Raw genomic sequence first — 27,852 nt, 5'->3', positions numbered from 1 at the left:
GGTTCTCGATATTTGGGCTTGTCAGCTGTGCCTGCCACTGGTCATCCATAGGTGATTGGATAGGCGTTGCCTGAGTATTCTTTTTACATTCCCAGACCATGTGGTAGAGTGTGCTTGGCAACTTGCAAAATTTGCAGTCTATATATTCCAGGATGTGTCGCGTGTAACGGAGTGCTGTGGAGGTAATTGGCCCACTTGAAGTCGACACAGTATGATGGATTCTTCTCTCTTTGGTTTGCAATGTGGTGCTGATAATTTCCACTCATTGTTTTTGTAATGTTCTGGAAGTAATGAGGCAGTTTGAGAAATTCTTTTTGTAAAGCACCTCATTTGCCTTGCAACTTCAAATGCATAACCAGAGTTTGCAGTGGCACCACCTAAAGGGGTCCTCAGTTAACTGTTTTACAATTGGTTAGTTTTGGAGAATCCACTCCAGGTTGAAGAGTGAAGAGTGGAATCCATCTTTAGACAGTACAAGTCCAACGTGGATCTATTCAATGTTCAATGTAGACGTATATCTTGTACGTTGGAATAGTGAGAAAATTTGTAGATGCGTACATTTCCTTCTTGCTGTTAATTTGTTCCATTGAGATTCAGCTCAAATACGTTGCCAACTTTTTATTGCACCTTATCTCTCCCTCTATCTAGGGACTGAAGAAGCATCCCTTTGATTACGGAAACCACAAGTCATACGGTGCAGGACCTCCGAAGGTCAAGCAAGGAGTTCAGGCATTTGCGGAGTGCTTCATTAGAATAGAGGTTGCTGACAAGACCACATGCTGCGAGGCCATCTCTAAAGCCACACAGGCTGAGTTCACCTCTTCCTTGGTGTGCAGCTGGACCCAGTGCGATGATCTAGAAGACTCTGAAGACACTTCCTGAACTTCTGCAACGAAATGTAGTTGCACCCCCACGCATTTTCGTGAAACCGTACATCAGTGCTTTCAACAAGTTATCAGCCCTCCGTGGTCTGAAACACTTACCCACCTTCCGTCCATTCTGTTCTGAAACTAAAGAGATCAAAGCTCAAGTAAAAGAAGTTCACTTACTCATTTAGAGATGGCACATAATGCAATGAGAAAACGAGCGCGTGATTCAACCACGAAATAACTGGTCGAGCAGTGCCCGACCACAAACCGCTGCAGCCGTGTTGCGTTGTCGGAAGGGGCCTGACAACAGACTGCAAAAGGTTAATTTAGCACTTTGCTAAAGGGAAATAACGCAGGCAAATTAATATGCCTGTGAAATACGGTTGAACCTCTTCATAACGAGCATTGATATAGCAAATTATTGCTCAAAGCAAACTAAACACGAACTTTGGTTCACCACACTTCATTTAAATGACATTTGTTATTTGTATAAGAAAACCAAAAACACGAGCGCAGCCGCAATATTGGCTGTAATGAAGAAATATTTGGTTCGAGCGAGTGTGAAAACATGGAAACTAGTATAAAAAGCAAAATAATCATTTGAAGACAATGCGCAACCACATATTTTTTGTAAATATTGTTGCGACGCTAAAGCGTTGGTTAGAAATCTGGTCACATTCTTTTTCAAATAAATGTGGACACAGGCCTGTTCTGTCAAACAAATTTTGTTCTGTTGTAATATCGCCTTCTTAAAATGTTTCGATCTGTTTAGTTTGAAAAGCCACAAGGAGACAGGTAAAGGTTACCTGTTAATAGTTGGTTTGAAGCATAGAATAATTGAGTTTTGTTTCTAGGATTTTGGCTTGAGCCAGATTGTCGATTTGTTAAAGAAGATTTTTATCACTACTGTTACAGCGAATATCGGATATAACGGACCTAGGACTCAGGCTGCTACGTGCGCGTCGCCTGCCTTTGTCGTGTGTTTTTATTCTGTGGGAAGACGTGAGGCGTTCACTTTCCCACATATTTTATTTATCGTTACTCAATCATGAATGACTACAGACACTGTTGATCTTGCCGGAATCTTCTTTGCTCACGCTCGGCTCAACGTGCGGAGCAGCTGAGGCGCAACTTTGTCTCCTCCCAAACGCTGACGGCTCGCCGTAGGGATGGCACAGAGGGAAGAATCACGTCTCTCGATTGCAGATATGGACGGAGCACCGACATCCATAATTTTGTCAGCCATCTGTGTCAGTGAGTCAAGGTTTTCTGTGGAGGACACGCTCAAAATCATCCACGCCTGCTGTGGGAGTCGCTGTAGGAAGAGTTCTCGTAGAATCGATGCGTCCAATGCAGGAGAGTGGTCCCCAATCAGATGCCGCATGCGACGCAGAAGCTCTGTAGGTTTTCGGTCACCGAGTTCCTCTGCGGTGGGCAGCTGCTGTAGCCTACACTGTTCTCGCCCATCTTTGCGCGGCGCAGCCCTTTCTCTCCTACCGAGCCCACTCTTGCGACGTCGCAAGACCCCATGACCAGCGCCTTGCGAACGGATGGGGAAGACTCGACTAAGAACAGCTTTGCTGTTAAAAAGCTATACAAATTGCATGCGCTTAGTCGTCGGAACAGTAGTTTGAGCGGTCGGCTGATAATGCATCTTAATTTTCAAATGAGCTCATAAAAGCAAGATCAATCTTCTTTCAGCGCAAGAGCAGAATATTCGGACGAAATGATTTCGCCAACGGTGTTGCGCTGGCCCGGCGTGTTCCTTTCCGTTGGTTTCGGATCGTCACGGCACGCGCACTGCCCACGTGGTTTTCGTGCAGGAGTGAGAGACGCGCCTAAACAATAGAGGAGAATCTTCCCTGTCGATATGGCCGTCGGCTGACTTCACCAGGGCTTCACAGCTAGAGTGTGACATCAGGGCCCCTCCTCAGTTTTTTCCTTCCTCTATAGTAGTTGTAGTGTCATCACCGTGTGCATTTTCTATCACCACCTGCCAACAACTCGACTTCATGTGAGAGCCTTTTTCTTTCAAGGTGAGAAGTTCAGTGTAAACCAGGGCGGACCACAAAGAAGAGATGAGACAAGCACTGAAAGTTATGTACCGACTAGGCACAACCGAAGTTTTAGAGCGCAGCTCTTAGGCGCCCGTTCTTGCATTGAGCAGTGTCACTGTCTCCGTCGGGGGCGTAACCAACAGATATGAAAAAAAAAACATAGGTGAAGCTTGCACTAAGCCGCGCAAGGCTTGAAACAGCGAAACTGGATGATTCTGAAGACTAACCTGGTCGCTTCTAGGTTGTTTCTAGGCCTTAGCTAGATGATGCAGGTTGTTTCAAAATTGCTTCGTTTTGCCTCGGAGAGACAAATACTTTCCAACGCACTGCGGCGACTGGATGATCGGCCAATTTCCGTGCAGGAGCTACTACAGGACTGTCCACATATCTCGACGGCCCACAAGGCAATAAAAGCACTATTGTGCTTTTTGAGAACGACGGGCTTGTGTGAACGCCTCTGACTTGTGGTGCAGTCCCGCACACTGCAGTGAATTCAGTGTATCTCTTCTCTCTTTTTCTTCTCTTTCCTCCTCTCTATTCCCCTTCCCCGATACCCCAGTGTAGGGTAGCCAACCGGAAGTGCTTCTGGTTAACCTCCCTGCCTTCTCCTTTTCTGTTTTCTTCCTTCCTGCTTCTAGGTCATTGCTAGGCTTCAGCTAGGTGATGCTAGGTTGTTTCTACGTTGACTCTCAGCGCAGATAGCTTCGTGTTCAACCACAGACAGTCACATACACGACACAGATGTCCAAACTGCAGAGACAGAACCTCACGCTGAAACCAAGCATTCGCACCTCTCGTAGATCCACGGACACGGCGTCGTCGGCCTTCCATCGCTTCGGGGTCTTCTCGCAGCCGCCGTTGCCTTCCCTGTTCCCTATATAGTATTCTCTTATTGTACGAAGTCTGTGTCTCCGCAGCTCGCCTCCATTGCTTCGCAGCAGTTTGTCGGGCTATCTGTTGCCTTCATTTTTAGAGGACCAGTGGTGAGTAGCATAGGCGTGTGCACGAAGGCGGGGGGGCAGGGGGCGGCCTCCCCTACTCAACAAAGAGGGGGGGGGTGTGCAAAGTCAGCCCCACACATTGACAGAAAGGGGGGGTGCAGTGTCAGCGCCATACATTGACATAATTGGGAGGGGGGGCGCTGCGACGAACTTTAATCCCCCCCCCCCTGAAGGGGAACCCTGCGCATGCTTATTATGGTGGGTAGTGGCATTTACCCAATTTCTGTGACACATACCCGTTTATGATGATGATAGTTTTTTGGGCTAACTGCTGCCTTCTTGATTTTTAGTGGACCAGTGGTGGGTAGTCCGATTTAACGTCTGTGGCACATAACCGTTTATGATGATAGTTTTTGGGTACGCCGGACAAGGAACAATTTGCTAAGCAGCTATGCTGTTAAAATAAACTGAGCAAAAAATACCCAGAATCGAATGGGATTTCAACCAAGGCCCTCTGCGTGGCAGTCGAGTCTTCTACCACAGGGGTCACGCCTATCTTAGCGCAGCCCAGAGAGGATTATGGCGGCGCCCAGGGAGCCGTCTGTGAAAAGGTCTATACAGGCGTCATGTCGGGCAAGGAGTCGCGTTAAAAGAACAAAAATGGGAAAAACTGACGACATCGAAATTTTACTCGCTACTGTTCCGATAAGCAGAGTTTATTTCACGTATTTTTGGTGGATTGTCAGTGCGCTGCGGCTGCACGCAAGCCGTGATGTCACATTCACCGAGGCGCATGCAGGGTGCGTGTGCTCCTGTCCTCCTCTTCCCTTTTGTATCGTTAGCTACACTTGCCTAGCCGGAGCCGATTTCGCGTGGAGCGTCATGAGCCGTGCTGCGCATGCGCGAGGATCAGTGATGTCACACAGCTGGGTCACCGGAGCTGGCATCTCACGCGCTCGCCGACACCGCCGCGCGCGGCTCGCCGCTGCTGGTCTGCGCCGCATTCGAGAGGAGTGACGTCGTAGACACAGTTTCAAAGTGTGTGTGTCGTTGGGGCACCAGTAAGCATGACAATCAAGCTAATACTAGACAATCTGGAAAGCTAAGAATAATCAGCTGAACATGCTAAGGCTACGTATTATACTACGTATATCCTGGCATAGCCGAGCTAAAGCCACTGCAATTTTTTTCAGTTTTTATAACTTCGATAAAACCTCCGTGTCCCGTGTAAGCTTTGACTGAAGCTTTCGGGTGACTTATCACTCACATTCGCCACTGCATTACAGCGATGCTGCACTCCACATTTTTCTGCTTTATGGTTCTCTGCGCTGAAGTACGGCAGCACTGAGCCGAGAGGGGCCAGCTACATATACAACAGATGTTCCCTGACACATAGTGCCCTGACACAGCGTGCAGAAGCGCAGAAGTAGCTGATTACGACCGCAAAATATAGCGAGCGTCTCAGGATCTGGCAACGTTCGTTTTGTTCCATCATGGCGGAACACGTCAGTTACACTGGCAGAAGAATAGTGTACTAGAATAATTTCTAAAGTTATTCTAGTGCACTATAAGTACTGTAACGTCAGTGCATGGGCCCTATCATAGAGTTTCTCACAATGGGGAACTTTTCCTCTAGAGTCGCTGTCATCCATCCATCCGCAAACACATAGCGAAGTTGGCGAAGTGTAGACGTCGTAGACGTCGTAGACGCTCATGCTTGACCCGAAGCCAGTGCACGCAAAGCGCTTTGGGTGCCCCTATTTGAAAACTCCCAACTGTATCAGGGGTGGGTGTGGAAGGGGTGGCACACGTCCTTTCCCTCGCCATGGACGATGCTCGACTAGAGCGCAAACGAGCACTCGCACGGGAACGACAGCGTCGTCGACGGGAGACTCACCCGGAGCTCCGGGAGAAAGCAGCGGAGGTTGAGCGACAGCGAAGGCGAGCTAAGGCCGACCTGCTGAAGAAAGCAGCGGAGGCTCGGCTACAGCGAAGACAAGCAAATCCCCAGCTACGGAAGAAAGTAGCGCAGGCCAAGCGGCAGCGCAGGCCAGCCGATCCCGAGCTGAGACGCAGGGAAAGCGAAGCAAACCGAAGGGGCAACCCGGAAATTCGAAAGAAGGAACCCGAAGCTCAACGGAATCGTCGTAATGAGATCGCCGAACTTTGCGAGAAATCAGCGCAGGCGAAGCTTGCTTGGATGGCTGCAAACCTGGACTTGTACCGGCGAGAAGTGGAGCGAAACCGCGAGCGCCGAGGATTGAAAACGCAGGAGTTGAACCGCAGCTCCGCCGCTCTTTCCGTGGATTTCACCCTGGGTGGAACTGTGGTAATTTTTTTTAGACTGCTTGGCATTTCTTGTTGACGGTGTACGGCGACTGTGCCTACGTTTCTCCTGCAATAATTATCTTATTTTTAGTTTTATTCAATCAACGCTGCGCTTTCTCACGCAGGCGAACCCGCTTTTAGCCAGTGATGCCAACCCCAGGGATTTATCCCTACATCTAGGGGCTTTCTCTCTCTTTTATGGATCCGGCGTCTCTAAATTGAATCTAGGAATTAAGGTAACATTCATGTTTGAATTTTGTGCCAAAACTTCAGCACGTCAGCGTGATTTCATGAATTTCAAAGACATTTTGCACATTTTGGCCACTCTGGTCCATTGAATTTTTTTGAAACTTGCTGTGTTAAGACTTCGTGTCCCTTGGAACACGAAGTACATTTATTTAAGAACGCTTACGTAGGCTAAAGCGGACACAGTCACATTTTGTGACGTCGCGGTGAGCTGGTATGGAAACTTCGAGGTGCCGTTGCCTCCTGTATTTTCTTCTTGCCCATTTTCTTGCTTACCAAGCATCTTCTCGCCGGAAGAGTGGCGCTTTCTGTATTGTGTAACTGCAATTCACTAATGCTAGAAAAATTGTTTTAGGGGCGAAGCACCTTAAGGCCGAGACTTGTCCGTATGGCATTCGTGTGCACGGCACAGCACCGTGTAAAATCGAAACAGCAGGTTTAACAATGGTCTAATATCACTCATAATTATGAAGAAGCAATATAAAACACCTACAAGCACAAACCCTTTATACTAGTCAGCAACTTCAACGTACACATTATGGACCTTGGGACCTAGCTTTGTCGTCGATTCACACTGTCATGGTATATAGAAAACCGTTGCTATTCGCCGCGAGATCGGGCTATAGGTGGCAGCACCGTCGCCTTGTTTGTGTGGATAGGCGGTCGGCGGCGCTTATACAAATGTACGCAGCGGCACTTCGCCGTAGGCAGTTTGAGTCGATTGTCGGCGAATAAAGCGCGTTGACTGCAGCCTAGTGGTGATGTATACGCCCTCCAGTGCCACATGAATGCACGAAACCGGCCTAATGTTCCTATTACGTGTGAGAGAAGCGCAATCTGCCAATCAATGGGGTACTAGCCTTCGGTCACGTTAGTGTCTTGCTCGATGTTTTTTTCTTGCTTTATTTGCACGTGTTTAAATTGTGTTTTGCCTATACCACATGCGCGACTGAGCCAATTAAATACTTACTTCTTGCTCTAGCGGCTGCAAAAAAGAGAGCCTGTATTTCTGCATAATTAGATGAAGTAGAACTTTGTGCACCCTGCTTTTCTCTTTGAATGAATACGCGTACTGCTATATAAATGCATGGCTTCAGGTCTTTTTTACCACTAACCGGCCTCTGTAGACGCTAGTTCATGCTTTACGGTATCACAAGGATTTCGAAATTGCCAACACTTTATGAGACGGTGTCACTAAAATTCTACATTCACACCTCGATATTTAGTACTTCTTTCGTTCAGGACGACGCCAAATGCACTATGTGATCTGCTTGAACGACAAAGTGGCACCACATTGAAATAATTTTGGCGAATGGATGGTACAATGATTACACCTAGCACCGTACCGATGCGTGCATGCACTCACTTATAAGAGTCCATACAAGTCTCAGAAGGCGAAATGCTTGTGTGTATCATGTAGGCATATCGTACAAGCATTTGTTACTGTGCTAGCACATTGGAATAAGCCGTTCTCTGAGGACGTGCATGACGTACGCACACATGTGAACACGGTGCGGCTAGCAGATGACGCAAGGGGTGATCCACACCACGGGGTTGTGTCCGCTCACCGCTAGGTGCCGACTCTGCTCGATCACGCGGCCAATAGTCGAAACGTGTGTATGTGAATAAAAAAAAAGGCTTACAATAGACTAAAATCAAAATTGTGACAAAGCAATATAAAATACATACAAGCACAAACCCTTCATACTAGTCAGTGACTTCAACGTAGACATTATGGACCTTCGGACCTAGCTTTGTCGTCGACTCTTTATGTCACTTTATGTCACTCAATTTATATTATATGGGGCAATACTCTGGTAAGGTACGGTTACTCACCCATACGATACCCTGAGCTTCGCCCACTCGTCATGATTCACTTCGTGGAGATGTGTAGATTTTTTTTCTCTTTAGTGTCCCTTTAAAACTACTGCCGCAGTGACTGTCTCTGATCGGAGGTCATGCCACAGGTCGCCTCTGCTAATTCTATAGGTTCCTCTGGAGCAGGCTTTGCTCTTGCGAGACAATCTTGCAGAAAAGAGAGAACGATTCACATTGGATTGAAGCCACTGTTAGGCACAGCTGTTCTTTCAATTCGTGCCAGAATAGTGAAAGAAGAGCAATCCACCCACCAAAGAAGAACTTGATTTGAAACAGCCAGTGCAAAGATCAGACTACCTCAGTGTATAGCAGTTACACCGACTGCATTAGAGTTAAATGTTATAGCTTGTGAATTGGAATTGTGCACTTGTAGCTGGTGGTGGAACACCAGAATGACTCATATAAACTTGTTCTCGGGCACTTTTTTTTTTTCTTTATGTCTGTAGCTTTGTTATTTTTAGTGTGTTCCTCTTAGTGCACAACGAAGCAGAGGAATATCTGCGAATAGATATCGAAGCTGTCGGCTTTCAAACATTTAACAAAGAAGGGCAGATAATTATTTGTGTTCTCTTGAACCTGTGTAACTAGCCTTTATGTGCCTTTATGGTTTAAAACATTTCTGTATGCTTTGTTATGCTCCCCGGCTCTAGGATGCAGTTCCACCTACATTCATGCAACGCAATGCTGCTATGTGCCACAAACAGTCTACGTCGTGTGAGATGGGCCCGTCCAAATCAACACTGGCTAAGGTACCCAATTTCAAGGTCTGCAGAAGGATGCAAACCAATGAGTTGGAAGGCTTCCACACGTCCTCCTCAACCCCGAAAGTGCCACTGCAAGGCAAAGGTATACCCTTATGCATTTCGATATCATCACCATCATCAAAGAGTCACTTATACCCGTGTTAGAGTTTACTAAAACAAGGGAGTGCTCGGAACGAGCTTCGAAAAGTGAAGCCAAAATAGGTTCAAGCCGCTTGTGGTGCTGCGACCTGTAGCCTGCAATGTGTCGTCGTTTAAAAGAGTTGCATGCGGCTCCACCAAAGTGGTGCAGAGGTAGAATGCCCACTTCCCGCTTAAAAGACCAGGGTTCGAATTGCAGCTGTAGATGGTTGGTTTTTATATTTAGTGCGCTTGTTACTGCTGTATTGGTTGTCTTTTTCTTTTTTTTTTTTGCTGTTTCTTAAAACTAGCTTCAGTTGCTACATATTGCTACAAAAAGTAACGCCGTTTCCCATTGACCGAATGTCGACTACTATCAGTTTTGCTTTTGTGGCGAGCCAGCGGCCAGCAACCGAGAGCAGTGTATTGAACACACGCAGGCCAAGTTTTGTATTGGCAGAAATCTGAGAGGCTGCACTTTTAATTATGTTTTTGTTGAATCCCATGCAGTGGCACTGCCGATATTTACGCTCACTGTCAAATTTCTCCTATCTTACTTTGCATTTTTAGTTATTTTTTGTGACAATGCATAGCAACTGAAGCACGTTTTAAGAAACAAAATAAAAGAAAACAAATGCAGTAACAAGTGAAACTAAAAATAAAAAGCCACCATTCGCAGCTGCATCTCGAACCCGTGTCTAAAGTGGGAAGCGGGCATTCTACCGCTGCACCACTTTGGCGGAGCCCAACTCCTAAACAGCGACACATTGCAGGCTACCGATCGCAGCGCCATAAGTGACTTGACCCTCTTTTGGCTTCGCTTTCTGTGCATGGGTGCTGTGGCGGTTCCAAACACTCCCCCTGTTCTAGTACACTCTACCCGTGTCACACAGGCGTCTGGAAGGCCTTCCAGCCGAAAGTTCAGTGACTTAGTGGTCAAGTTAGGGCTGCTACATGGGTGTTTTGAAGGTCGCCGAGTCAATAGTATTTCGAGTCAATGCACAGCCTACAACTCTATAGAAATCCCGATGGTCATTGAGCAACGGAAGCGAAAACATGTGAATGTGCCATCACGGTCACAGTGCCCTCACTCACGATTATAAAATAACATAATCAAACCAGCATGCCTTAAAAATAATATGTGTGAGTGATAGTAATTATTTAATAAACTATTTTTCCCACTTGAGATGTGCGAACCACATGTGCTCTCGAGAACAGCGACGTGCGTGTATTGTCGAGGATATGCGCAGTAGCATTAAGTAGCACAAACATTGCCACTGTTTCGCTGCTGAACAACGTAAAAACTAAACACATGTGCATAACAATGTATGAACACTTTATTAAAATGTTTAAATGAAAATAAACATATTTGTTCATATAAGTGGATTTGTATCGTTTAACTTGTGGCGAAATTAAAACCAAAACACCCGTAGCACCACAGTTTTTGTGAGAAATACCTGAACCACTAACTGCCGTGTAGCAGCACCACAACACCATTGAGTCAATAGAGTTGTGCCATCTCTATGACCATTGATTGGGTGGCCTTTCAAGAGTGCCTGTGTGCCACGGGTATCAGACAGGCACTTAAAAGGCAGTGTTAACTTAGGCTTGATTTTGAAATAAGGTATCTGCAATGAAACATGAACATTACCACGATGGAGCATTGGGGTGACAAAAGTGAAACATGGGCCAGAAATTCCCAACACCCACAACTAGCTTTTTGGGGTATTGTGAACAGGAACAAGCGGAATATCCAGAGCTTTGAATACTGATGGAAAAATTCTTGCCATTTCGTTGAAGAATTTCTTACTTGAAATGGTAGAATATTGATTTTAATGTAAGGAATATCAGCATTCGAGTCTCGAAATAGGGATTTTTATAGAACGGCAGGCTGTTCGGAAGGACCTGTATGGTGCAGTTCCTGCGGGGTTTCAAGATATCCCGGACGCATAGACTATGAGCATGAACATTATTTTCCTTCCAAAGGTGTTGTAATGTAAGGCATACTGCAAGAACACCACGAAAGAGCCTGTGCAGTCAGTCCAGCAGTTGTCAACGTGGCCTGTATACCTCTCATAAAAATTGCAGACCTGGTGATATCCAGTTTTCTAGTTTACATTATCCATTCTTGTGGCAAGCCAGCTATGTGAAAGGTACGTGAAGTACAGTTCTATTTCGATTTAGAAGCTCTTTCAATCGGGGAACGTCTAGTTGGGAACAGTGTTGTGCATATCGATTAAATAAATGTAACTGTGTTTCTTTTGTGTGTGTGCTACCTGAGATTGCAAGTGTTTAACTATTTTCGCAGCGTAGCGCACTTAACTTTCCATTTTATTTCAGCAGTGTTTTTAGTGCCGACAAATTCAAGCGGATCCAGCTGTGTAGTGCAAGGACGTGCAGAAGTGGGTGATGCCACGGAAGGTGACTGCCGAATCAAGATGGACACCAACACATTGTGCAACGTAAAGGGAGAAAACCTTCCCACCGGTAATGTGTATTTTGTGGTTAGTCCATACGGCTGCGGCGTTTGCTCACGCAGTTTCAAGGAGGTGGACGCTCTGTTCTCGCACGTTTTGGCATGTCCGTGGCCGGAGCCCTTTCAGTGCAGCCTGTGTTCACAGCTGTGTGCAAGCTGGGGTGCGGCGAGGGACCACCTCGCTGCTCACATCAAGATAGGTGCGGTAAAGTGCCCGCTCTGCAACCACATGTTTGGCAAGTACTTGAGCATACGGCGTCACATTCAGCGCCAGCATGTGCCCATCCGGCCGTTTGTGTGCAACTGCTGCGATGGAACGTTCATCACGAAGTCGGAAATTGACCAGCACAGCCGTCAGTGCCGCGCAAGGACGCACGTGGTCGACAAATACATGGGCTCAAGTGAGAAATGCGACTCACAGGTTCGCAGCCGCCTGGCAACTACGGTGTACAGGTGCTCCGTTTGCCCAAGTGCGTTTTTCGACCGTTTGGTGATAGCAAGGCACATGCGCGTTCACTTGAACCAGGTACAGCAAAGTCGAGAAGGTGAAGTAAGTACATTCTATTTCATTTCATTTTATTACCTTAAAGGGACACTAAGGGGAAACACAATTTTTTGCATATTACTAAATTACGATTACACAATACCGAAGGCACTCTCACTGCAAGAAGACACTTAGTTTTGGGTATATCAGGGAAGCTTGAAATCATACTTCTTGCGCATCCGGTTGAAGAGTTGTGCTCGCAGACGGTCCGGAACGTGACGCATCGAAAGGAAGCAACGTGAGTGAGAAATCGCCTTTCTTCTGCATATCTTCAGTTTGTCGTGCACACTTTCGGGATAACCACCCCACTGTATGTGTCAACATCAGTAAGTGATGTTGACACAGTGCCGGTGAAACCTGGGGCAGCTGGCAGAACAACCCTTGTACCCATAGCCGCGCCATTGTATCCGTAATTGCACATGCGCCACATGGCCGCTTAGCCCGAGAGAGTAGCGCGTGCATGGAGCGACCATACCCCCCAGCAAAGTAAGGTGGGCGTGGTCTCGCCGCGCTCTTCAATGTACGTACCAACACATCACGAGGTGAAAATACGAGTTTCTAGAAAGGTTCAACAGAGGGCGCAGCCAATAGAAACATGCCAGCTTTGTGCTTCGGCGCAAATTTTTGAATGCACAATGCAGAATGTGCCAGTATGTCAGTGACACTGCGAGGGGGCGAAATGCAAAAACGTACCAGTACGTCAGTGACAGTGAAAGGGTTAAAGAGGAGACCATGCACTTCATTTTTAGCAAGCTGTGCTTTAATTAAGTGCCACCCAGGCAATGTACATTGCTTGCAGCGTGAATCAGCCATGACACGGTTTACATTAATCAGTTAATGCAACATGCGCAGTGGTGCCACTGGACATGTACTGCGATGTGAAAGAGGAACATGTTTGGTGCAGCGCAAAAAAAAGAAAGACGGAGTTAAACAGAAGGGACACAGACGAGTGCTGCCTCGCAACTAAAAAACTTATTTGAAGAACACACGGAGGTAAGAGCAAAAAGCGTGTCAACATGCGCAGAAAGGTTAAAAAGGGTTTAGGAAAGAAACGTTGTGTATCACCTAACGCTGGCTGTGGGACTAGGCATTTGTCTTCATTTGTAGCTCTCAAGCGTGGTACTGTGTACCAGATTTCAGTTACTTGTGTGAGGTCATACATGGGGCAGAGCGGCCGATGCATTAATGTGTGCTTAAGACAAGACAATCATTCGCTCAAGAATCCTAATGCTTTGCATCTTGCATCGCATTGCAACACTGTGGCTACTTGCCTATTTTTGCCAATGCGAGACAACTAGAGAGGTGATAGAGTCCCTCCACATTAAGGGAGTACTGGCCTGATTTTGAGGTACCGTAAAAAGCACATTTATTGTTCCCTTGGTATGCACTACTAATGTTTGCCACACATCAGAGCCAGACAACATCTATAAAATGTCCTAGTTCGACATTAAAGTTTTCGTTGCCCAGTATCGGCAAGCTAGCCCTACTGCAATGGACATTATCGTGACGAATCGGCATAGTTCACTGATGGTGCGATCTTGTACGCGTTCCAATATAAGCACGGAGGCGTGGCATTACATCCAGCCGCACGTGACCGCACGCGATTGGTCAATGCAGGGCCGTGACGTCTGTCGCGGTTCACATGGGCCATTCACGTGCGGCTGGATGTAATGCCGCGCCTCCGTGTTTATTTGGAATGCGTAAAAGATCGCACCATGAGTTTGCAAACTCTGCGTGCTTCATGCAGCCTGGATAGCAGAAATCACTTTCGGAGTCGCTGTACAACAATTCACTTACCGTTGTTTACGTGCACCATGTGCGACTGATGGCAGATGACAGAGCTGCTGCTAGTACGCCGCGAGATGCTATCTCCGCAATGTGAGGCAGTGTTTACATGTCACTGCGAAACTGCTCCCTCGATATCGAAACCGAAACTGTTTTTAAAGTAGCAGTATTATAAATATATTCAATTCATTCGCAAGCACCATGATACCCATTTGAGGGTTCTTGGCACCAGTGTTCTTATTTAGAGCAACAATCCGAAAAATATTTACATTTTGTATCAATACTCCTTAAAGGGACATTAAAGGCAAATAACAATTTGTCAGAGGGAAAGCTCAATGTATGAAAACATCTAAAACTGCAATATTATCTACAGCAGTGCCCTACTTACTGAGAAATTAAGCTAAATGTATCACACGATGAGCGCCACGAGTGGGACATTTTGGAAATGATCCCAATGACATGAGAGAGTCCGACTACAATTAATCACTCGTAATCAAACTAGCTGAAATAAAAAAAGAACTTTCCGTGCATCAAGAGACGTAATAGAATGCTGCTTGTTCATTTCTGTCATAGAAAAAAGAACCTCTTTGGCGTTGCCATGGAGAACGGCGCACGTGGTTCAAAGATTCCGTTTACAGCTGTGCTTCGCCCGGCACCCTGCTTCACTCACGCGGTCGCGTCTCAGTGGTAGTTTCGGTATTCCGTACTACCGCGTGTGTTCTGCGCGCTCGTGAAAGTCACTCTGACAGAAAGTTCAACAAAATGCCGGATGCATGTGATGTTGCCGGATGACCGAATCGTGCACGCCTCCAGTGCACGCTGCCACGCACTAAAGGTGGGCAACTTTAGGCACGGCAACAGTGACGTGAGAAAGACCGCTTTCAGGCGGGTGATTCGAAGTGCGCTAACGCGATGCAGACCACTAAAACGTGATTTTAGTTCAAAATAAGCACTTCCTTGGCACAAAAGTAGCACTGCGAGGTGTCTGGACCACTATTTGAACAATCAACGTCCACTTAATATTTGCCTTTAGTGTCCCTTTAACAGGTTGGGTAACTCATGTGTAACTCGAGCATTGTCTCTTGCGGACACTGAGTTTGCCTACATCCTCAGCATGTGTGCCGTTAAGTGATACGCAGTGTTTCTTTTCCCAACCTTTTCAACACTTCTGCGCAATGTTGATACGCTTTTTCCTTTTACCTTCATATCTTTTTCAAGTAAACTTTTTCGGTTGCAAGTCAGCACTCATCCGTGTCTCTTCTGTTTTACTCCCTCTTTGTCATTTTCGCACTGTACCAAAGATGCTACCTTACTAACTAGCCCAACTTTCAATACTACCGAAAGAGGAACATGGGTTAGCTCACATAGGGTTCATCACAAAAATAATGTGTCGCAGTTGCCTAGCTTTGCTACATGCAGAGTTTCATACTATAAAAACTAGTGGGCAATCTGGTGCTGTGATCATTCAACCGCCATGGGAATGATCGCAAGTACAGGCTTCAGATTGGATTGTGTTACTTAACGAACTGTCTGCAAGTCGTCTTTCGGAGTTTCAGTTTCGGGCCGTGCGCGCAGCTGCTGTATCCTGCCGTAATAGTAGTTCGTATGGTGTTTTCTGGTGTGGGTAGTGGGGCGCAGCACAAAGCACTCAAGCGTTGCCTTTGTTGCTGAAAGCAGCTGAAGCATGCTAGGTCTCTTGGTTTGCTGCGATGTTGCGGCTTTGCAGGTTGTAGCTGACAGTTTTAGCAAAGCATCATCACGCACTGCTCTGCGCAGACGTAGTGTCCCATGCCGCGCAGGAAGCTGCACAGAGTTCACTTTTTTTTTTACAGTCACATCTTGCCAAGACACAGTCAACTTGGCTGCAAAACGACGGTGAAGCGAAGTAGGCGCACCAGCACGCTTCATTGACTCGCTTTACAGCTCTGCGCAAGGGCAGGTGCGCGTGGCATTGTAGCAGATAATACATTAAGTGTACCTCACTCGATACAGTATATTTATTTGCATAAAGAGATTACACATACTCTTGAGGGAACAACAGGCATGTTTGTTTTCACTGTTTAAAAAAATCACAGTGATTCCACTCCTGCGCCAACTGCGCCAAAGTGCGCCAAATTGTATTTACTGCGCCATCCTGGCACTCGGTGCTATAGCGGTCAAACACGAATATACATTGTACAGGCTCTCATATATCACAACACGATAAGCACTACTTCTGTGTAGACACGTTTCACTTTCGTGTTATACCGATTCCTATGACGGAGGGATCAGCCATGTTTTTTTTCCTTGAGATTTGCAATGAATCGAAATATTTCTAGCCTTCATAAGAGCCCCATAATAATACTCAGGTGCTTAAATGTTAATGCAATATGCTTCTGTATTGCCCTCCAGGATGTAAAATTCGCTGCTCCAAAGTGCTCCCAGATGCAAAATTATCTGCTCCAAAGTGCTCCAAAACGGAAATTTTGCTGCTCCAAAAATTGCTCCAAATCAGAAGTCCTCGGTAGCATCACTGAAATCATTATTTGGTAATCTCAAATCTGGAACAAAATTGCAGAGCAATACATACCCTGGTGGTTGATTTCTTTCTGCAACAAGTTTTACTTACGGAAGAACGAAGCAAATAATAATCGAAAATAACTTCATAACACTTTGCTTAAGGCTCGATAAACAAGCATCGCAAATATCGAGCGAAATCCATATGAAGCAGATCTGAAGCCTCTACTTCCCACTATTCGCATGGTGGTTGAAGTACCGCTCAAGGAGCCCCGCATAGACATGAGCGCCAGATTTCCCTTCAGTTTTTATAATATGAAGTTGTATGGCTACATGGAAGAAAGTGTCGAAGAAATGCCGCTTGTAAATGCCTGTTGAAGCAATAGGGTATAGCACCTGCATTGGCAGGGAGGCGATTCCTTGCGACGTGCTAACAGGATCAGTTAGGTTTCCTCAGACTCCTTCAGAAAGAGAAAAGGAGAGAATTAAACTTAATTTCCTTGATCAGGCTGTTTACGCATAGAAATGGGTGGCCACCTCAGTCCAAGTAGCCGTGAACTTGAGCTGATAGCCTAGCCCCGTTCACTAGCTGTTGCTGGTTCTTGATATTTGGGTTTGTCAGCTGTGCCTTCCACTGGTCCTCCATAGGTGATTGGATAGGTGTTGTCTGTGTATTCTTGTTACATTCCCAGACCATGTGGTACAGTGTGTTTGGCAATATGCAGAATTTGCAGTCTAAACCATATCTTGCAGCATGCATTGCGCATAACAGAGTGCCGTGGAGGTAACTGGCCCACTTGAAGTCAACACAGTATGATGAATTCTTCTCTGTTTAATTTGCAGTGTGGTGCTGGACATTTTCGCCTGTTGTTCTTGTAATGTTCCAGAAGTAATGAGACAGTCTGAAACATTTTTTTGTAAAGCACTTTATTGACCTTACGGCTTCAAATGCATAACCAAAGTTTGCAGTGGCACCAGCTAAAGGGGCCCATTGCAAACTGTTCTACATTCGGTTAGTTTTGGAGAGTCCACTCTAGGTTGGAGAGTGAAGAGCAGAATCCATCTCTAGACAGTACAAGTTGAACATCAATGCATTCAATGTTCAATATAGATGAATATCTGGCATGCCGGAATAGTGAGAAAATCTTTAGATGGATAATTTCGTTCTTGCTGATAACTTGTTGTATTGCGATTCAGCTGCGATACATTGCTGATATTTATCGCACTTATCTTATCTCTCCCTGTGTCTAGGGGCAGAAGAAGCATCCCTTTGATTGCGGAAATCACAGGTCACAAGGTGCCGGACCTCCGAAGGTCAAGCAAGGAGTCCAGGCATTTGCGGAGTGCTTCATTACAATAGACGTTGCTGACAAGACCACATGCTGCGAGGCCATCTCTAAAGCCACACAGGCCGAGTTCACCTCTTCTGCTGTGTGCAGCTGGACCCAATGCGATGATCTAGAAGACTCTGAAGGTTGTTCTTGAACTTCTGCTGCAAAATGTAGTTACACCCCATTGCACCCCAGTTGCACTCCATCGTGTGATCATACATCACTGCTGTCGACAAGTTGTTAACCCCCCTTGCGGTCCAAAACCTTTACCCACCTTCCGTCCATTCCGGTCCGAAACTAAAGAAATCAAAGCTCAAGCAAAAGAAGTTTACTTACTCGTTTAGAGATGGCGCATAATGCAGTGAGAGAACGCACTTGTTAATCAGCCACGAAAGAACTTGTGGAGCAGTGTCCAACCACAAACCACTGTGGCCGCGTTGCGTTGTTGGGAGGGGCCTGACAACAGACTGCAAAAGGTTAAATTAGCGCTTTTCTAAAAGGCAATGGCAAATAGATTGCACGAACGAATTAATACACCTGTGAAATACAATTGAACCTCGTTATTACAAACACCGATAGAGCAAATAATCGGTTATAGCTAACTCAACACGAACTTTGGTCGACCACACTTCAGTGGCATTTATTATTTTTATAAGAAAACCAAAAATACGAGCTTCGTCGCGTTGTCAGCTGTAACAAAGAAATATTTCGTTTGTTCGAGTGCCAAAACTTCAAAACTAGCATAGAAAGCAAAATAAATATTGAAAACAATTTGCAACCACATTTTTTTATAAATATTTTTGTGACACTAAAATGTAGTCACATCCTTTTTCAAAGAAATGTGAACTCAGGCCTGTTTTGTCAAACGAAGTTTGTTCTGTTGCAATATTGCCTTGTTATATGTTATGGTCTACTTAGGTTGAAATGCCGCAGGGAGACTGGTAAGGATTACCTTTTAATACGCGGTTGGAAGCATAGTGTGCTGTACACAAAGCTGACATGTAAAAAATATATTTGCTAGGAATGACATGTACAAATAAAAGCGATTGCATATTTATTAGCAAGTTTCCGTCTTGTTTAGCATGACTGTTTTGTTGTGGTGCATGGTACTTGAGCAACAGTACAAAAGATGGGCCGTAAAAAATAGAAGATGTGTACACCGCTTTACTTGCAACTGAGTATATTGGAAGATTTTGCTTTTTAAGCCAGTAACAAGCCTACACACATGCTCATTGTTGAAAACAACACTGGTAAAAATGTAAGAAGCATAAAAGCCTGGTCTTATACATAATGTGCACACGTTATGCATGAGACAGAGGTGAGAGCTCTCACCTCTCTTTCCCACCCCTTGTTATTCTGTACTATACATGGCTATTCCTGCTCTCTCTTTCTATCTTTTTTTTTGTATCTGTTTTATCTTTGTCTCTCTCTTTCTGTACTCATTCTCTCACCTATCTTTTTCTCTTTTTTTTCCCATTGCTTTCTATTTCTTTCTTTCTCTCTGCACTCACTTCCCTTTCTCACCCGCTTGCTATACTATACAAGGCTATACTATGCTCTGCTAGCGTGCCTGGATAGCCGAGTGGTTAAGAAGACGCTCGCATTTGAATCATGATCATCTTAAACAGCTCCACTGTTAAAACAAAGCTCGATTTACATGTGTGCGAGAAAGAAAAACGCATACATCCAATGGTTGTATGCCTTGCCAGAATCATCTAGCTAGCATTGGAAGGCATTGGCAACTTGTGCGTGCAAATAAATGTCACGCAGTATGAGCGGCACTGGTGCAATGTCGAAAATTTGGGGGTATTTCTGGAAACGTGTGGGGAACAAAAGTGCCTAAAGTAGGGAATTCTTGTTTTCCAGAAGGGGACTTTTAGTACCTATAAGGATGTGTAAGAATCAGCCACAACCACCCACGACTAGAGAGACCAAGCACCAAGAACCTCGTTAGCACAAAATAGTGACCGATACATGGACACAAAAGGATCAGAATATTGATATACAATTTTGGTTACAAGTGAGCCAACTATGCAGCTCAGAAAGGAAACTGCGAGCGATGTTTAGGTAAGCACATTAACAAAATAGAGTGGTGAAGGTATACCTACTTAGCGAACTTCAGTTATGCAGAATTTCTTATTTTAGGACACAGATTTGATAAAGTTGTAGAGTGTGAGCAGAAATGATGCAAGGCTTATTCCATGCTGTTACCATTCTTTCCACAAAGCTTTGAAGAAAGGTGACAATTAATACAAAAGGCTTTTAGCAATGCCTCAAAAGAAATAAGCTTGCACCTGTGCAGTAAATAGAAAGCAATCAGCCATGCAGCCACATCAGCACCATTCGTGTACGAATACTATAAGTGCCATGTATGGTTCGATCATCAATGGTATTTCCTACTGGCATGCAGGTTCGTTCTCTGAAAGCACTTTTAAAAGTGTCGCAAACCAGACTTGCAAGCAAGCAGTGATGTTAGGTTTTTATAATAAGTTGTGTACTTGCATCACAGATCAGAAAAAAATGTCTCGAATACACACGAGCCTCACAGCAACATTGACACAGAACGTAAAAACCACTTCACATATATTCTATACGTATGCTTTACAATTCCTACTATCAAACTTGTTCACTGAAGTGAATAAATATGGGCTTTTGGTAGCCATAAGGACGTGCAAAAATCGTCCACAACCACCCACGACTAGGACACCAAGAACCTCATTAGCACAAAATTGTGACCGATACATGGACACAAAAGGATCAGAATATCCATTACGATATACAATTTTAATTACAAGTGAGCCAGCTATGCAGCTCAGAAAGTAAACTACAAGTGATGTTTAGGTATAAGCATGTTAACAAAAACAGAGTCGTGAAGGTGTACTTAATTAGCTAACTTCAGTTATGCAGAATTTCTCATTTTAAGACACGGATTTCATAAAGTTATAGAGTGTAATCAGAAATGATGCGAGGCTGATTCCAAGCTGTTATCATTCTTTCCACAAAGCTTTGAAGAAAGCCACCAATGCGAAAGGTTTTCAGGAATGCTTCAAAAGAAATAAGCTTACACCTGTGCAGAAAATAGAAAGCAATTAGCTCCCAAGTCCATGCAGCCACTTCAGCACCATTGGTGTACGACTTTAAATGCCATGCATGGTTCATTAATGGTGTTTGCTATTGGCATGCAGGCTTTGTTCTCTGAAAGCACATTTAAAAGTTTCACAAACCAGATGCGCAAGCAAGCAGTGATGTTAGGTATTTAAAATAAATTGTGTGCTTTCATTACAGATTGAAAAGAAGTCTCAAAAACATGAGAGCCCAACAGCAACATTGAGGCAAAACGCACAAACCGCTTCACTTACAGCCTATAAGTATGCTTTGCAATTCGTACTATTAAACTTCTGCACTAAAGTGAATAAACATACAACTGATCCTGGATAATTAAACTAATGTTGATGGTCTGAAATCCCTGGTCCAGGTATCATGAAACAGCCTCTATGTGGAACAAACTGTTGGAGATAATCTGGCAATTGCAAGGCATGCGCACAGGGGGGGCAGCTGCCCCCCTATTCACCTAAGAGGGGGGGCCTCAAAGTCAGCCCCACACATTGACATAATAGGGAGGGGGGGTGCAATGTCAGCGCCATATATTGACATAATTGGGAGGGGGGGCGCTGTGACCAACCTTCGCCCCCCCTGAAGGGGAACCCTGCACACGCCTATGATTGCAAGTAGAGGTATCAGCCATGGTGTTGTCTATTACAATGAAACATCTTTGAAAGCAGGAGCTGCAAGTGACAACTCGTGGGTTTATATTTGTTTACCTAAAGTCAGGGCATAAGCACATTGTGTAGCTGTTCTGTAACTACTTCAACTCTGCGGGAATACGAATTCCAAAAGCACTCAATGACGAGACGAGGGATGAGTGAGAAAATATTTGCATGTTCTGAGTACAAGTCTTACACAAAAGTTTTAGGTCACTGCACAAACAGCACACTCTAAACAAGCAGTCTACTTGAGGCCATTTCCCTATCACTGAACAATAATCGCCATTTGGCTTGCTTGCGTTTCCTTTCTTGAAAACTGTACACTTGGTACTAGATTGGCTTTCGCTTACGTGCACAAAAACACGGGGACACGAAAAGACTTACAAGGACAGGTGCCTGTCTTCGTAAGTCTCTTCTTGTCCCTGTGTGTTTGCACGAGTAAGTGAAGGATGAATTTGTTCCAAGTAGGCCAAATTGCAGTTTTGCTTTAGAGTGGCTTGTCACACTGATAGCATGCACGCACTTGGAGACAGTGCAAGGAAAGGCAAGCACGACGGACGACGATATTTGTTGCGTGACAGAAAGACGCGCCGAATACACTCTTCCTTTTCCGAGTTTACAATTGTTAAACAAAACTCCAGTGATTTGGACAGGACCAAACTAGCATCAATGTAAATGCTGACAGTCTTACAACAGGAGCTTCTTGAAACTTTCAGAGCAACCCGACTGGCGCCACTGGAAGGAACTTTCACGTGCACATGGATGCACGAAGTGTTTGCTCTAAAACTCGCAGCAATGGTGTGCACTGGTCTATCACTGACACACACAACCGCTCACTTGACATCTGGCATCACACAGTGCCAGCCACGCTCACAAAAAATCTGGCACATGTCGTGCTAGGTACTGCGCAGCGTCATAGAAACGCAAAGAAGGAAAGCACAAATTTTGGGAAACTACAACGGCGAAAAAAAAAATTCCCAGCAACATCTAGGTCAGACTGACATCACTAGACTGCGGCGAAATACATGTCTCACTGAGGTGGTTCAAAAATGGAACTTAGTGGAGAGTACTAAAACCTACCGTGCAGTTCTGACGTTTTGATCTTATGTTAGGCTGAAAAAGTGGGCTTCAATCACATTGCAGAATGCTCGCTCCTCTCTTATGCTGATGACAGACGAGCATCCGCGTGCCAGGTCACACTTCGGCTCCCAGATGCCTCGTTTTGGCGTCACACAGATCCCATGTTTGGTACACATAATCTGAGCAGGCTGCACGTTTGTAATGCCAGCGTGCATCGTCGATTGAATGTATAATTCGTCAGTCATGCTAGCCAGCATTGGGAGCGGAGGCGAAACACCAGCGCCGGGAGCTAGACGCGCACTGCGCTCGGAGCAGCAAACACTAGAAAGGAGACCACAGAACAGAACATAGATAATCACAAAACAATATTCAAACAGTCACATGAAAAGAGCAGATGAACACAAGGCAAACACAGGTGAATCAATGACCTGCAGTTCATACAGATTTCATTTGGGGTAAAACTGGCTTTCATTTTTTTAATGAAATATGGAGGGAGGCATTTCGTATAATTCAAGGGGAAGCGCTTTACTGTTTGAGGCAAGTTCGACTTGCCTTAGAATGCGTAGTACTTAAATATCGTAAAGCGATATTCAGTAAAGAAGAAGAAAAATTTACATGCTGTGGGGAAGCTATACAATGAAACGACGGAGCATATGTTAACTGAATGTGGAGATATTGCACCCGGGTGCTTGTTTGGGCACTAGCCTTGGGTTATTCTAGGGGCAACAATGGAAATGGAAACACATTCGCAATAGATACAAGTAAGAGACAGAGGATTGGCTGCGGGAAAGTATAGAGAAAGTACAAAAATAAATGATGGGACAAACTCTGTGCCTCTCTCTGCCATAAGGCCCAGAGAGTTGGGCTGTGAATTTGTGGTCTTTTTCTTTTTTGGTATAAGAAGATCGTTTAAACTACACAAGACACAAGAAATGAACGTCCCAAAACCACAATATGATTATGAGAGACGCTGTAGTGGAGGGCTATGGAAATTGGACCACGTGGAGTTTTTAGTGTGGACCCAAATCTTGAAGGGATACTGAACAAAAAGTGGAAAAACTGACGAAAACAGCGAAATTCTACTTGGAAGATGTGACTGTTCTGATAAAGAGAGCCGTCACGTGTCTTCGAACAGAATTGGCTCTATTTTTGATGGATAGTCAGTGGGGCGTATATTCGAAACGTATCCCCCGGGATGGCTGCGACTCATGCTGTGCCGCTATTGGCTGGAGGTGGTCACGTGTCAGGTATATGAAACGTCAGCTCCTAGGCTAGTTCATAGTCAGGGGCGTAGCCAGAAATTTTTTTCGGGGGGGGGGGGGGTTTAACCATACTTTATGTATGTTTGTGCGTGTGTTTGTATGTGTGCGTGTATACACTATAGGCCAGCAAAATCGAAAAATTTCGGGGGGGGGGGTTTGACCCCCCCCCCTGGCTAAGCCCCTGTTCATAGTGCAGCAGTTTATTGTGAAAAACTCCTTAAATTCATTATTTTTCTCTAGTAATTCTGCCTGAAATGAAGAATTGTGTTTATCGATTTCAGCGGACTTGTTCGGTATCCCTATCAAGTACATGAACCGCTAGCATTTTCGCTTCAATAGAGAATACGACCGCGGCGGCCGGGATTCGATCCCGCGACATGCGGGTCAGCGGTATACAGGTGTGAGCCGTGTAGGTTTCGACCGGTGGCGCCGGGTACATCACGAGCGACATTTGTTTGCGCGGCCGCTACAGTGGCTACAGGGAGCGACTGCAGAGACCGCAGTTGTGGCTACCGCAGCTACCGCAGCCGCAGCCAGCTGAAACTGCCTGAAACACGCGCTTCTAGGCACTTTTTCTCCCTGAAGACGGCCGCTGGACTAGGTACTCAGGGGGAGAATGCCCCCCTAGCTCCACTTGTGCCTAGTCCACGCGCTTACCGTTGTCAACTCACGCCAAGGTAAGTTCTTGTATTTCTTGACCTGCGGTAATATCTACCGCGCGATGAAATCAATTCGCACAGTACGCGACTCTAATTATAACTATTTTCAGTGTTACAGTCTTTGTATTTTCTTGGAACTCAGGAACACCGGTCAATTTGTGCGACATAACTTGTGTAGCTTTCTTCTGACAGTACTATTCTGTGGAAACGGTTGAAAGCCGCTTGTAGTTACCTTCTTGCCCTAGAGTTGAACTAGTAAAGTCTGTGACTTTTTCGTCCCGTCCTTCAGCACTCGTCTTGTGGGCTAATGTCTTTCGCGTCTTTCGTCTCGTCCTTCGTGCTGTTCTATTTTGCAAATGTCGCACCAATTTGCCCAGAAAGTGTCTGCTAACAATTCTGAACTGGAACGCTGCAGCGTGTCCTAGAGCACTGCACGGGCCCGCTTTATGAAGCCCGAGCCCAGCCCGGGCCCGTGGTACCAAGCGCGGGCCCGGCCCGGGCCCGGGCGTACGTGACCGAACCCAGCCCGAGCCCGGGCCGGGCCCGCGTTTGGAACCACGGGCCCGGCCCGGGCCCGGGCGCAGGGCGCGCTTAATTCATGACCAGGCCCGACCCGGGCCCGCTAGAGGATATTAGTTGTTGATGATGATCATTAATGATGCCGTGCGCTTTTTAGCGGGCAATCGGACGGAAAATACGGTGTGTACATGCATCGAAATGTTGCTTTGCCCGCTGTGGTAGCTCAGCGGTTAAGCTGTTTCGCTGTTAAGTCCTAGGACGCGGGTGCGATTCCCGCGGCCACGGGGGCGAAATGCAAGAACACCCGTGTATATACTTATCTTTAGGTGTACTTTAGAGAACTCGAGGTGGTCGAAATTGATCCGGTGCCACTACGGCGTGCCTCGTAATCATATCGTGCTTTTGGCACGTAATACCAAGGAATGTAAATGAAATGTACCGTATTTGTCAACCTCGAATAACAGACCGAAATCTTTATTCCTCCCATGGGAACAACCGTGATCTGGCCCATTGTTAGTGCTGTTTATATATATATATATATAAACGAGGGTCTCGTTCTGGCAGACTTGATCCTTTCAGGTAGTATGCGAGGGATTTTGGTCAGCTGCCAGCTCGTAATAAGTTCATGTGCTACGTGACGCCAACAAGGCAGAAAAAGAGTGTTCCACACTCGCCGTCATGGCTACTGAAATGGGAAGTGACCCGTCCAGCTCTAGACCGAGCACACACCGCCCGAGGGCTTTTAAATATACCTGCGGGGCTGATCAAATGGGGACGATGGCAAGGCAGAAATTGGCGGACATCTTCTCGGGCATTATGACAGGAGAACCGATACCAGAGGATTGGCTCTGTGGCCGAGTAATCCTGGTGCCGAAGAGAGGAGGGGATGCAGGGCTGTTGCGTGAGTACAGACCGCTCACAGTGCTATACCGCACTTTCGCACAAATCTTAAAGACATGGATGAGCGGCTGGGCAGAACACGACGAGAAGTTGACTGAGCTACAGAATGGTTTCCGAAGCAGACGGCGCCTCGAGGACAATGTATTTGTGCTCACACAGGCTATCGAAATAGCACGCAAGGAGAATAGAGGGCTATACACTTGTTTTCTCGACGTCGCCAAGGCCTATGATAGCGTACCGCATGACCCGCTGTTTCACTGTATGACACAAATTGGCATGCCGAAGACATGGGTCAGTCTACTGCGCCGACTATACACGAACAATACGGTGGTTGCGTGCTTTGCCGAAGCTCAAGCTGAACCAGTGAAGGTGATGCGAGGTCTCAAACAGGGATGCCCATTGTCGCCGCTGCTGTATATGCTGTATACAGCCAGCCTGGAGAGGATGCTGCTGGAGGATGGAGGTGGATTCTCGCTAGCTCACTCCTATGGCGGAACACCCGTGCCCTGGAGACTGCCGGGCTTGGTATATGTCGATGATATTGTTCTAATGGCTGACAATGTGGGAGACCTGCAGCATCTCGTCTCACTATCGGCAAATCACCTGAGCAAACTCGGATTGCGCTTCAACGCCAAGAAATCAGCGGTGCTGGTGTTCGCAGGCACGGACACATTTGCGCTGGTGTCGCTGCCGGAGGGTGGGCAGATTCCGTGGAGAGATGAGTACAGGTACCTCGGTGTACAACTGAGCACATCGAGCCATGTCCTAGACATCCACGAGGAAAACATCCGTCAGACGTCACGCAAAGCGGCGAACGTGTTGCGCAAGCGAAGTCTCTGGGGCTGCAACCGCTTCCTGCTGGTCCGAGAAATGTGTGTGCACGTCCCATGCCTCTCGTTTGCCAATGCTGTGCTGACCTTCCAGTCAGGAACTAGACAGTGGCTGGAGCGAGGGCAGCGAGAGGTTGGTCGACTGGCGTTGGGCTGCCACGGGCGAGTTGCCATAGAGGCCATTCAAGGAGACGTGGGGTGGTCGTCGTATGAGGCTAGAGAAGCCAGGAGCAAGATCGCCTACGAGGGCCGCCTGCGTTGTTGTTGTTGTTGTTGTTGTTCCTCAGACACTTGGCGCAACCCACTTAGGGGGATAGGCCATGAATCGGACGGTGCCTTTCTCAAAGATTGGATTCGCTTCTTGAAAGAAACGGTTTTAAAAATTAACATTTTATGCGTTACACATCACCAGTACAACTTCATAAAGCTTAAAGGGGAAAAACGAAACGAAAGAAAAAGGGCCAAAAATACCTATATATACAACTGTGATTAGAGAAAGAAACGCTAATAAACTGAGCTATGTTACACCTAACATTCAAATCTTTTAGTCTCTCGTAGGAAATTGCATACAGCGTCGAAAACACTCCTGTGGCTAAAACCAAGTACGGTAGCACCAAATGAAAGAACCACCGGAAGTGACAAATTTAATCCCATCTTTCGAAGGGGATCTTCTAGTATTCTCATCTTCCTTCTTCTTCCTTCTCCCTGAGGCGGCCGCCAAGCGCGTGCCATCTCACAGCGCCGTCGTCGGTAGCGACGCCTTATATAACATATCCCCTTTTGCAAAAAAAAAAAAAAAAAAAAAAAACACAGTTCTCCTTTACTGTCTAACATAGTCCTTCAACTTCTTCGGAGTCTTCTTCTTACGTGCGCTTCTTCTTACGCACGCATCACATCCCGACAGGTTAGGGGAAACTTGCGTGCTCTCTGCCGCATATGCTCCAGGGTCTGCATTTTCACGGCTATCCACTCCTGATGTGTCAGGTTGTGATGCCTAGAGTGATGG

The 27,852-nt window shown here is 46.0% G+C and overlaps 1 protein-coding gene across 2 annotated transcripts in view; it reads left to right on the top strand.

Annotated features, from left to right (window-relative positions):
- The window catches only part of LOC119401917 (zinc finger protein 19), a 75,097-nt gene that overhangs the window by 7,701 nt on the left and 39,544 nt on the right, over positions 1 to 27,852 (top strand). Inside the window, exons 1-3 of one of the 2 annotated variants that reach the window (XM_049418423.1) lie at positions 5,366 to 6,196; positions 8,970 to 9,165; positions 11,541 to 12,226. In XM_049418423.1, the coding sequence (XP_049274380.1) occupies positions 5,693 to 6,196; positions 8,970 to 9,165; positions 11,541 to 12,226 (1,386 nt within the window). In that variant the 5' untranslated portion in view covers positions 5,366 to 5,692. Of the gene's footprint in view, positions 1 to 648; positions 6,197 to 8,969; positions 9,166 to 11,540; positions 12,227 to 27,852 lie in introns of those variants that run through there. The other variant, XM_037668937.2, reaches the window with a different exon arrangement.

Source organism: Rhipicephalus sanguineus, chromosome 8, assembly GCF_013339695.2.
Source record: "Rhipicephalus sanguineus isolate Rsan-2018 chromosome 8, BIME_Rsan_1.4, whole genome shotgun sequence".
Lineage (NCBI taxonomy): Eukaryota > Metazoa > Arthropoda > Arachnida > Ixodida > Ixodidae > Rhipicephalus > Rhipicephalus sanguineus.
Note: the sequence above shows the minus strand (reverse complement) of the source record. Positions and strands in the feature narration are given on the sequence as shown.